We start from the raw sequence: 13,452 nt of genomic DNA, 5'->3' as shown, positions 1-13,452 counted from the left end.
GAGATTGTGCATATTTACTAATACTGGTGAACTGTAGAAGTTTGAGTAGACTTTTATGATGGAAATCTTCTGAATTGGGCAGTTTTGTCATTATTAGTGCATGCATTTTGTTTCATTGTTTACTGGAAAAATGTTCAAAACAATAAATTTAAAATGCTGTCTAACAACTGTACTGTATTGTACAAGGAATATAATTTAATACAATTAGGAAGGTGTATCAAACAGCATGTGTATGTTTTGTGTGCAAGGGGCTTATGATTTGAAAACAGCCCAAAGTTAATCTTTATCTGCCACTGGCAAAATGTATATTCTCTGAATGTGGGTTTCAATGCTGTTTCAATGAATTTGAGTTTCAAGGGCAGAGAGGTTTTAATGCTAAGTCTGTTTTCATTGTGAGACTGCATTGCTTTGTTTAGCAGATGTCTTAGTGTTTGTGCTGTAAAATGCAAAATAAAACTTTCAAATGAAGTCCAAATCATCTTAGAGGTAAAACGGCATGCACATTAGTGTTTATGGTAAATGGGGTGAAATAGCCAAGTAATGGTTCACTGGAATGACTGCAGGGGGGAGGCTCCATTTGACGATGATTTTGTGAGGGGGAAGGATGGCAAACTCAAAGACAGCCCCGGCTGAACTATACCTCTCAACTGTCCAGATTTTAACAGAATGAACAGATTTTTGCTTCTTATTTTTGGTTTGTTCCTCATAAAATTTGTTGATTTCTGGCAAATCATTTATGAATTAAGTCACTAAATAATGATATACACTGAGTTTCAGACTTCATAACCTTCAGAAAAATGCATGCTAAAGTAAGACTTGTTATATTCTATCAACTGTCTCAGTTTATACAAGAGCAATTTTTAGTACTGCTTATATGTTCCCCCAATATATTTGGCCTTGTCCAGATTTCCTGCATTAACAGGTTGAGCGGTACATGCAAATAAATTGCTTTATAGAATTAGGCATATCCAAACCTCTCAACTGTCCCCGATTTTGGCTCAAAATGTTGCTCTCCCCTAATAATCCCTCCACAAAATGGCAATTTTGGAAGAAAATGTGGAGGGTTTACAATTAATAAATAACTGTAATAATCAGAGTTATTGATTACTTTTATTTCAGAAATGCATGTAGATCCTTTTATTTTGTCAGCTGCTCAAGTTAGCAGTACTAATATTAAAAAAGTGTCCCTTCTTTGACAGGTTCCCAGCTGTATTGTGTGGCTATTTTATATTTTTGCATCACATGTTTGGTCCATTTTCATAAAATTGTGTTTTTTGGCAAATTAGTAGCAAATCATTAAAGACTGAAGTTAGAAAATAATGACAGACATTTGACTTTCAGATTTCATACCCTTTAGAAATTTCATACTAATGCAAGACCTACTACTCTATTATCTTTCTAAGTTTATAACAGCAATATTTAAAAAGTGTCCTTATTTTTGGGCCTTTGTCCCACTTCTATGTATGGCTCTGTCCATATTTCTTGTTCTGAGGTTGAGAGGTATGACAAATGTGTCAGGGCCATCACAGTCAGCCAGAGATATTTCAAATTGTGACATACTTGTTGCACCCCACTCCCCCATGTAGTGACTTTGTATGTGTCCAAGCAAAGCAAGGAGCAGTTATGCAGTGTAAATGTGCAGAGTATCCCCCCATCCAAGGTAGACACAAGTGCTACAGTGGCTTTTCATCTGTCCTTGATTTTGTAGAATGTTCTGGTTTCTGTTATGCTTTTATACTGTTGATTTATGCTTATTATTATTCAGAAAGCGCCTGTTGTTCTGTGTTTAAGTAGCAATGCTTTAATGACCATGAGGTAAGCTTGTCTGAGATTGTAAGGTGCAAGTAAGCTTTAATAAGCATACTGTTAAAGAATTGCCAACATTGAAAGCCTTTCTGTTGTTGCCATGCAGAGAATACTTACATAACTAGATAATGTATAAGCCTTGGGTACTGAAATGCATATGACAGTATTTGTAATAAAGGACAGGATTACATTATTTTAAGAAGCTCATTACATTTGTTGGAAACTTGCAGTCATCTTTGCAGGCTTTACCTGTAAACTAAACAGAATGCAAATCTATCACGTGTGGTCCATAACCTGTGCAGTAATCCTTTAAGCAATGTATCTTGAGCTTGTTGCTTGTTTGCTTTTTATTTTTTACTTTGATCATGTTTTCCCCATGAAACAAGTAAATAGTTGTTGTCAGGCAGCAGGTCTTTTTTGGATAAGAAACATTTTTACAAGTGGGGGTATCACAGAGATTGCTACTTTCAGCATGTTACTTGGTACTTTAATAAAGCTGAATATAAATTATAATAAGAACTTCAGTGCAAGGAGAAGTGGTTTGAGTTGAGTGCTGCTTGTTTTTCTTATACTTGATTTTGACTGGCATTCCAGTAATGTATTTAAAAAGTAATTTATTTTTTCATGCCTCTCAACCTTTTTGTTTCCATCTAGATATTAAGTAAGCTGTCATACAGCCAATGCATTTAAATATTTTTTCTTCTACACTTAATTTTGTCTTGACTGGACTCTCATAATGACAGTTTGGCACCCAGGGCAGCGTATTTAATTAAAGTTACAGTTTTTGTGGTTTGGGGCATAGCTCCTCCCCTTTCTAGTTGGCCACACCCGTTCCAATTGACCCCTCACATTCAGCTGTCTCCTGCAGCCCACTTTGATTTGAAGTCACCAGCTTCCACTTGGTTGATTGAAAATGTTGGAGGTATATTTTGGGAATATAATGAGTTAGTAAATTCCCTGCAGGCTACCCTGTCAGAAATACTGTGTAAACAAACTGGTATAACAAAGGAAATATTTTTTTTTCCTGTGATATGCAGTCAGAATTGCCTTGACATAGTAAGGCCTTGCTGAGTTTAATTCTGGTAGCTACCAAAAAAAAATAGTTACTAGAAAATGGAATTAAAATCTAAGCTGGCCATAACAGAAGTAGTGACTATAGTAAGACAGATAAAAGTGCTGGAAGTAGGATCTTTAGAAAAGGGTAGGAGCAAATTACATAGGGAAAAAATGAAAATTGTGGGAGCAATACATACAAAATAATGGTTTAGAAGAGAAATTAGGTTTAAGGAAAGGCAGGAATTGAATGTTCAACTGACAATGACTGTATAGAAGATCATATGTGATGTATGTTTGCAACTATAAGGTTTGTTTTCATTTATATAAATGTATGATTGCCTATGTACTAAGTGATAATTCAATTAAGATGTTTCTTGTTTGGAAAAAATATATATTAAAAAGATGCAACAAAAATTTTGAACCATATTCACTTTTTTTGTAATTTATATATGAAAGCAGAATGATAAATGTTCAAGAACTACAAAGTTCCTGGTGGTACATATATCAGAGGATCTTTCTTGGAGTAAAACACAGGCCAGCTAATTAAAAAAAGGCCCACCAGCAACTGCACTTCCTAAGAAGGCTGAGAAAAGTAATGCTCTCTATGAATGCTCTTAATAGCTTCTACAGAGGAGCCATCGAGAGCATTATCACCACCACGTGCACTGTATGATTCTGTAACAGCACAATGGCTGAAAGGATGAAGCTGCAAAGAATAATAAGAACAGCAGAAAAGATTGTGGGCATTAGTCTTCCTACCTTACAAGAGCTCTTTCAAATGAGATGCAAAAATAGATCTCACAAAATACTGGGTGACACTTCTCATCCAGCATATGGTTGGTTTACTAAACTTGCTTCTGGTAGGAGGTTATAGAGTGCCCGCTGCAGGACCTCCAGATTCATTAACAGTTTTTATCCATCTGCAATAAGACTTGTTAATGCAGATGTAAATCTGGATGTATCGACTATAATAGATTGTCACGCTCTCCTTCTTTTGCTTTTTTTTCCATACAGTAATTCTATTTATTTATTTATTGCATACTAAAATTAATATATTCTCATTCAAGTGCAATTCTAGTCACTTCCTTATGTGCAATATCACCCAATCTCACCTCTGTGTATAGTGTACTTTTCTTTTCATATGTTAAGCATCTAGTAGTCAGTGTTGTCCAGTGTATTAAAAGTAGTGTACAAGCATGCCAGCTATCTAGAAATTTACTTTTGTACTATAGTTATTGTTTATTCTTTAATTCCTATCATGTCTGTCTTTTTGTGTTTGTTTTCTCCTGTAAAAGAGCTGACACTCTAAATTTCATTTAGGTAGCACTTGTGTTTTTTAAATGGCAATAAAGTTTCTTTGAATTTTGAATCTAGTCTGTATATTGTTGTCTGATTTTGGCTGCATGTATTTTAGTCTCTTTACTCAAAACAGAAGAGCGATTTGTGAGCCAACATGACTACCTAAGTTAACAAATTCATATGTATCAGTGACTTTAGTTTCTGAAACATTAGCAGTTTTGGATCTATAAGGTTTGCCAAATGTTGAAAATGCAGAAATGCTTAAATACTCTCAGAGAGTAATTGTCACTCCTTCATGCCCATTGTTCTATTTCTATTTGTATTTAGTTAGCAATCCTTCATTTTTTTAATTTGGTTATCAGTCCTTCATTTTATTTTATATATAGCAGTAATGTCAAATGTTTTGGATTCTGCATGTCAAAATTTCGGAAAATACCTAACTTGACTTTGCTGGTGTGTCACCCCCAAACAAAAATAGAAAAAAAAATTAAAATAAATAAAATCAAATAAATAAATACAATTAAATAAAGCAGCATAGCTCTCAATACCTTCAGGGATAAATCTCAACAGAATTAGGACAAATCTAGAAATAAGGGACATGGACCATTTTAAACTACTAGTATTATTAATTTGAGACACTGACAGAAAGAATGAATGTGAATTAATATATATTTTCTAAAGTAAAATAAGTCTATAAATCTAATCATTGTCATTATTAAGTGTAACAAGTTGCCAGTTTTAGGTGAGATTAAGAGGGACAGTTGAGAGGTATGTAAAACAGCACATGCTTAGAAATGGAGACTACTTCCCTTTGCAGAATTGTAACCATGAAGAGAAAATAATGTCAAAATTGCCCTTTGTAGATCTGTCGAGAAAGTGTACTGAAATAGTCTTTGAGGTTAATAACTTCCTTATCTTTGCAGCAGTGTTGTTGAACTGGCTCCTGGCACAAAATAATTCAATGCCCTTCACATGAGCAACGAATGCAAAAGCACTTTCTTTGGTAACTAGGGTGTTGGTGAACGTTGGTGTGTCACCCAAAACGTCGTGGCATGTCACCTTTGACACGTGTGTCATAAGTTCGCCATCACTGGTATATAGAAATCTGGCAATTTCTGCATCAGAATTATGAAATGCTTCTGTAACAATCCTAAATAAAGACAAGTTGGAAATATGAATGCGAAAGCAGAGTAAACACTAATAGTTTGCCAGACTAGCAGAAAAACATAAGTTAGCTGATAAAAATGCATTGATGTTTTAGGCAAAAACTAAGGATGTTACGATCAAGAGTACATTGAAGAAGTAGGTAGGAGGCAGGCAGTAAAGTTTGAGAATAACAGGCCTCAACTGAACATTTGCAGTGGTGATGAGAAAAAATGCAAGAGATGGATGGAATCTTACTGTTGGGAGTGAATTTATGGAACTAATGAGACAGAAACAACTGCTTGTATCAGACAGTTTTGAAACCATGTTTCAAAAATGTCTATACTCCCTTCCAAACGTGCCACACAACAGAGGAGGTGAAATGTTTGAGATTATGAAGAAAATGTTTGGGCATTTCCAAAACACAAAGCATTTTCCTTTTCTCCATTGTGATGACCTCACAGCTGATCATGCACTTTAACAAGGGATGTAGAAGGGTGCTGACCTTTGACCTAAGACATAATGCCTGTTATTTTATGATTTCAGAACAGAGTCTATAATTAAGAATAAGCCAATATAAGAGACAATGATACCATAGAAGGGACAAATGGAAATATGGAGAAATGTTAGATCACACAATACTGAAAGCAGCAATGGTTTCAAAATTTCTAAATTACAAAAAGGTTGCATGTTACTGACTTAATAAAATACTACAGCCTCTAACAAGAAAATAAATGTTCACTGGATAAATAATAGTATCCATAGTTATGTGTGTATATTCCCTATGCAGTTATTTTGTAAGAGCTCTCACTTCTTTGTCTACAAATATCTAATTCCAACGTAAGACTAGCATCAGTCCAGTGGAAGACTCCAAAATGAAAACACCCGCCAGGGGATATGATTGTAGCAATGGTATCGGAATGAATAAAACTGTTTACCAGAGATAAGACAGTTGTTCACAAAATACAGTAAACTCTCAGTTAACCAGCACCCATGGGGATTGGTACGTGCCGGATAAGTGTAGTTTCTGGTTGCTTGAGAGTTACTATTAAAAATAGACATGAAACATACTGCGCCCTATACTATACCATACCATAAACACTGTATTGATTTGATTTTAATATTGAAATACAGTAATTAAAAGCCTGGCTGAAATAATAATATTTTAAACTTATATTTCTGCTAGAATGTGTGACACGCGGAACGGTTTTCAGTGGCACGCTGAGTGGATTGGAACTGAATGAAATGAATAGAGAGAGCGAGAGAGAGAGAGTGAATGCATGTATGAAAGCAGAAGCAAAAGTGTGTGAGAGATCAGAGAGATGTACAAAAGCGGAAGAGAGTGTATGTGAGAGATCGGAGAGAGAAAGAGTGAGTGAATGCATAATGCATGTATGAAAGCTGAAGAGACTGTGTGTGTGAGAGAGATCGGATAGAGAATGTACAATCTGATGCTAACCTTTTTACAACTCTAAAAACATTAAGGTATGTTTCTGCGGGGGTAAAACAGAAAGTGCAACACACAAAAAAACTGAATTGTTCACACTGTAATGATCTTCTTCAATTTTTTTTTTTGGTTGCTTGAGAGTTCTGGTTGCTTGAGTTCAGGTTAACTGAGAGTTTACTGCAATGCAAAAGGCTCAATCAAGAAAGAGACCATTATGAGTTATTAAGTGCAATAGAAGGAAAAAATAAAAGGAAAAACATTTCTTTATAAAAAACAGTAAGAAATGCCAGGTGTATATTAATTAAATAGAAGGCCAGAAAGCAGGGTCCTATGGTACAGATGAAAGAAGGCAGGGGAGAGTAATATAGAATCAAATAGACTATTCTGTCAAATAAAATAAGGGAATTGTAAATTATGGTACAGATAGGGGAAGCTATTTGACAGGATCTGGTGGACAGAAAAAAAAACAGAGTTAAGAAATGGGCTTTGCCTAACTCACCATTAAGGAGAGCTACTGAGTAGTAATTTGCTAACAGAAACTCTGTGTTGCAGATTTGTAGAACAAGGATCTTTTATTAAAATAAATAACTACACTGGCATATGAACCCATTTAAATTCAGTACTGGAAATAAAAGAAGTGCCACAGCTTTGAGATGGAGTAAAAGATCAGTCCTATGTATATTTGTATCATGGAATATTAAATAATATCTGTCTATCTTTATATATATATATATATATATATATATATATATATATATATTTATAGTTTATTATTGGCATTTCAAATCCGCTTGGGTCGACCGTTTAGAATGTCCACCTGAAATGCTCAATTCAAAATGCTGAAAAGTAAGCCAAAGTGAAAATGAATACATCGACAACCCTGGTTCGATTTATTCGACATAGCAGGAGGTGATGTCACTCATCTCCTGCTATGCACATTACTGTACCGTTAAACTCTACAGTCAATAGTACATTAATTCTAATATTTTGCAGGGTGGCTACTCTCTCCCCTGTACCCCCCCCTGCACATTACATATACCAACCACGAGACTGCACAACAGTGAGGAAATGGGCTAATTCCCTGTTCTTCACCAAAGTACGCTCTCCCTGCACAATGGCGAACCCAAATGCTCGAATTACACTACCCATTCCCTGTAATATAGTGAATACATTGGTGTTCGACATTCTGCCGACTTGAAAACTGCAAGCCGACCACATGCCGGTTGACTGATGCAGTTTCAAGGTTTTTAGTGTAAACCTATATATATATATATATATATATATATATGTGTGTGTGTGTATATATATATATATATATATATATATATATATATATATATATATTATATATATATATATATATATATATATATATATATATAATACACACACACACACACACACACACACACACACACACACACACACACACACACACACACACATTTCTTGACTTATGCCCTGCTGTACTGCACAGAGGGATGAAGCCCTGACTACTATCCAGACAACACATATTCAGCTTGTAGTATGGGCACCGATGGGAGATGGGCAGGGGAGGGTGTTTAGGTGACCACTGTCTACTTGTTCATTTTGAGGGGACACAGGTAGTTGTGGTTTACCACTTGGATGACACCTGGAGGGAGCACTAAGTATAGCATGTGTTACCTAGGAGGCAGGGCTGAGCATGTGGGATGAAGCAGCCCTGCACCTCATGGTCTGCAGCACTAGAAGAGTTTTAATGTGCTACCATGGGGAGTAGGAGCTCTAATGTGAAGGGAGGGGAGGCTATGGGGTTGCACACACTGCATGCTCCCTCCCACCAGTCTCTCATATCTATTTAAGAATTAATGGGATGATTAGACCCTCCAGCTTGGGACCAGATGGCACTCATCAGGGTTAGAGAATGTCTATCACAAACCCCAAGACATGAATACACTGAGCTTGACTGGGAAAATGTAGGGGAGCCATTGGTCAGGATCTGGTGGACAGAAAAAAAAAATCAGAGAGATAAGGAATGGGCTTTGACAAACCTACCAGTAAGCTGATATGAATGACTTTTACTGACTAGGGATGCTTCAAATATATGGAATAAAATGATACTGTTCACAGTGCAGACCAAGCAATCTGAAATGTGTAGTAAAAAATGAGTGAGCTCAGAATCATGGGAAATATCATGTGCATGATTTCTGTCAGTCTGGATTTCTGAGTAGCATATTATGCCTAATGAACAGAGATGCTTTAGGTTGTGAACTAGGGCGAGAGAACTGCAGACACAGAGAAAGATTCCCAAGATAGCTCACTGGCTAATTTCATAGTGGTAGCCAGACAAATAGGTTAGTGGATGTGTTCACAATGTATTTACATGTCCTAGATGTACAACTTAAAAGTTCTTGCTGCCCTGTACATAAAAAAACAGATATTAGGTGAACAATAAGGCATACATGTCTGATATGTAATAAACTCCTTTTTAATTTTTTTTTTATGTGGTAAGAGATTCTTTATTTTACAGTGCTTATTTGTAAATAGTAACACGTTTTATTAAAAAGAAAAAAGTAAGCTTTGAAATCAGAGCACATTCACAACTGTCAATATTTTAGCTTCATATATGACATTCACTTAAGACAATTAATAGCAAGGATGAAAAATAAATATGAAAATAATTATATTAAGGCAGCTTACCATTAGGTCTTCCTTCTTAATACCTGCTGGTTCTCCTTCAAAAACAGAAATTATTTCCTGATGCTGAATCAGTAGAGGTTGTTGATAGCCCTCAAGAATAATTTTTATAGGAAATGTTCCTTCTTCAACTTCTTTATTTATTTTCACTGAAAATTTGAAGTAATCTTTATATGTTCCACTTCCATCATGTTGATAATAAACTTTATTATCCAAGAGATCACGATGAGTAAATGAAGACACCTGTTCATCTCCTACTAAGATATCACCTTGACTTGGTGGGACCTGTATATGGTATTGAATCTGATCTTCATCTCTGACATCTAAGTTTGTCTCTGTATTCAGAACATTACTGCTTATTCTCCCCTCACCACCTTGTTTAACAATGATACCAGTGATGTTTAGAGTTATATAAGGTTCAGATGCATGAACCTCAATAAGGGCTGAAGATCGGTGAAGGCCATCGGACACACGCAGCATAAATTTGCCACGATCTGCTCCTGAATGGATAAAGAGTACACGTTTCTTTCGTAGGTCTTGTTGGGTGAACCAGAACAGTTGGTGGGATATGTCATCTGCAGCAACAATTTTACCATAGGGAACTCCTTCCCTGTTATATATTAGTTGTGCTTCTGAAAAGTCAGAATCTAGGTCAGAATAACAGATGTCATCAGTGGTTAGCAAATGTCTGCCATTTTGAACAACATTAAAAACCTTATCTACCACCCTGACTGGAATTTGATCATTCTTGGGTTTAATGGAGATCCTAACAGTACCACGTATGTTGATGGGTCCAGCTTCGTCATACATGTAATCAGTGCTGCCTTCAAACTCTTTTATCACTGAGAAAGAAAAGTTATCTTCTAGTGTTTCAGAGTCATCATGAAGATAAAAAAGCCCTTCATGAAGAATATCTTCATTGGTAAAATAAGAGATGGATGAACTATATGGCAGTATCATGCTTGGGGACGTTGAGACAATCAGTTTTCCATATTGAGGAGCCTTAGTAATTTCATATGAAAAACTGTCACTATTCTGACTATAAACAAATAGATGTTTCTTAGTAATCAGTATATGATCCCCTTCAAGGACGGACAAGCCAGTATTTGTCAAAATGGGTACATCAGGGTCAACCTCTATCCAAACCGTACATGTATAGACAGGTGAATAATGATTATTTAGAGCTACTTGGACTTGGAAATGGTCACGTATCCTTTCAGTGTTTTTAGCAATTGATACATATGTAACTCGTTTTTTCTTCACATCCAGCTGAGTGAAGACTGAGTGTTCTGTCAACTTCTTTCCTGACAGAGTCAGGTATCCTTTGCTGGGGGCAGTATGAATTCTGAACTCAAAGGAATCATTCCCAATGAGCTGTCCCTCAAATGCAGCTTTTAGCTCATTGTCTGTAATGGTTTGTTCTTTCTGCATCCCAACAATAATGGGAGAATTGTTTAGTTTTATTCTGGACCTCTTAACTTTAATTAGGAAAACATTGTTAGCAAGAATTTCATGACCAGCCTGAACATCAAATTTCATTTCCTCTGTGATATCTTCATTGTAATACCCTGGATCTGTGCTGATATATCTGATGTACCCTTTCAGTATATCAGACTGATGGAATGAGGTAGTTACCTTCCATTTTCCATTTTTTTCTTGCTTTTGTATTTCCCCATGTTGTAATGGCTCTGTGATATTGTAGATAATATCCATATATTTTTGTGCTCGGCTGGTCCCTGCAGAGAGGTTACTAATGGTAACTGATGCAACATCACCCTGTGAAACTAACAAACCTGTGTTGTTCAGAATCTTCAAACCAGGACCAATTGCTTGTATTTGTAGGGTTAAAACTTGACTTACTAATTCACCATCAGTTGCATAAAACATTAACTGTGACATCAAGCCATCTCTATGCACATAGTGGATCTTGCCTGCATTCAAGTCATTGCATGAAAACTCTTGCATAGGCTTACCTGGCATATCAACATTTTCTAGATAACCATATTTGTTTAATGATCCAGGAGCTAACAGAAGCTTCAGTTTGTCACATGCTGAATCATTATCAACTATAAGAATTATATCAGTTCCCAAACGCTTACTTGTGTGTTCCATCATCGAGATTAGGTTCCCACTGGGGAAGATAACATGGGGAGGATCATTAACTGGGTTCACTTGTATAGGTAACATGTAGTTTTGTCCTTTTTTTAAGCAATCAGGGAGATTTCCCTTGCTGTGTACACTAACTTCGACAATAAGCTGATCTACAGATTCCTCAGAACCATCATGGTTATATCTTACATTCCCATTCATTATGTCCATTAACGTGAAAAGCTTCTTGTTATTATTGTCTTGGTTGTCTAGTTCCAGGTGACCATGCATAGCATCATGGATTACCTTAAATTGAACTTGCGATGACCTTATGTTGATGCTATCAAGATCTACAGTAAGATGAATACGCTCAGGTTCCCATACTGCTGACTTTCCTTCAGTAGCAATCAGTGGGCTGAGGTACAGTAGTCTTGAAAAGTTTGCAAAAACAGAAGGTTGGCCAGGGCTTGACTTACATAACTGTATTACTGGACTAGCTGTTAGAATCTGTGGGAAAGCTGGAACTTCTGTTGAAAGACTATCTAAAGGCTCATACAGATAATCATATTCTGTATCAGTTTCTTCAGTCTCACATGTAATCAGAATTTCCTTGGTGATAAGGGCATCTCGTAAACTTTTTTTCTCAAAGTTTATTTGCAAATCTGAAATGCAACCAACAAAAAAGCTATTGAATTTTTCATCTATTTCAATAATGTTCTTTGTATTTTTCTTGAGTTGACTTAAATGCCTGTCATCCATACCACCTATGAAAAGCTTATCATTTAGATCTAAGACATTGCCATTGTAGCTGGGGATATACATCCTAGAAACTGAATCATCAACAGTTATTTCAAATAATTTTGCATCAATATAGGCTCTGATATGGTGCCAGTTGTCATCACTAACATGAGCACTGTTGTTTACTATAACAGGCCCATGCCCTTTATCAAGAGCTCCTCTTACATGTCCATCAATGATATCTAAATAGATAAAACCAGAATAAGTTCCCGAACTGTAAATTAGGGGTGCTCTGTTAAGGCTTGGCTTCATCCGAAACTCAATAATCCCTTCTTCTCGTTTGCCCCAGCTTGCAAAAGTAACAAATGATGTTGGTCCAACAAATCTGATTGGATTATTTTCTGTTGCTCCAAATTCTTCACTGCATCCCTCTTGAACAGCATTAATTGTTTTATATCCTGGCTGTGGTATTAGAGATGATAAAATGTCAATATTATTAAAAATGGCATTGGTTATGCATCCTCTGAAAAATGAAATGGTCTCTTCCACATAAGGTACTTTTAAATTCTCGAGTCCTCCTAGATAAAATCCATGATGCACATTCATCTCCAGAATATTGCCAGCCATATTGGTGAAAGTGTTAAAGAGCTTGTCTATTACCAATGTTACCGTTGAGCCTTCCCATACAATTTGGATTTCATGCATCTGCAAGTCGCTAAGCTTCAAACCATTTTGCGATTGCAGAGTCACTTCTTCAGAACCCAGATGCATCTGTACCTGTAGAAAGTGAAAATAATTAATAATGAAATACCTCTCCTCTGTCACTTCAGTATTGCCAATATCCAGTCTCTTATAAATAATGTACCTCTAAAGCTACATAGTAGATTGTTAAAAATATAGTTAATCTATTGCAGTTTCTTCTTTTACAGTCTTAAGATTCCATCTCATTTTTACACCTATGGAAAAGGTATCCTATCACGGTGTGTTATTTTTAATTACCAGCATTTGGTACCTTATGAAAATGCACACTCTCATTTAACTTACATTGAGCCAGTCATGTTCATTGTGTTTCCTGTTCTGTTCTCATATGTGTGTTTCACCTCTATACAATCTATTCAGTCTTCTCAAGTTCAATTGTGTTGTGTATAATCTTCTTGGTAAGATATTATTATTTATTATTTTACTTGAAGTTTGTTTGC

General features: G+C 36.0%; 1 protein-coding gene across 1 annotated transcript in view; it reads right to left on the bottom strand.

The window, feature by feature from the left end:
- Positions 1–13,452, bottom strand: part of CSPG4 (chondroitin sulfate proteoglycan 4) — an 881,559-nt gene that overhangs the window by 337,504 nt on the left and 530,603 nt on the right. Inside the window, exon 3 of the mRNA XM_044070270.1 lies at positions 9,431–13,030. Within this exon, the coding sequence (XP_043926205.1) occupies positions 9,431–13,030 (3,600 nt within the window). The remainder of the gene's footprint in view (positions 1–9,430; positions 13,031–13,452) is intronic.

This window comes from Protopterus annectens, chromosome 4.part1, assembly GCF_019279795.1.
Source record: "Protopterus annectens isolate FY-2018-M chromosome 4.part1, PAN1.0, whole genome shotgun sequence".
Taxonomy (NCBI): domain Eukaryota; kingdom Metazoa; phylum Chordata; order Ceratodontiformes; family Protopteridae; genus Protopterus; species Protopterus annectens.
Note: the sequence above shows the minus strand (reverse complement) of the source record. Positions and strands in the feature narration are given on the sequence as shown.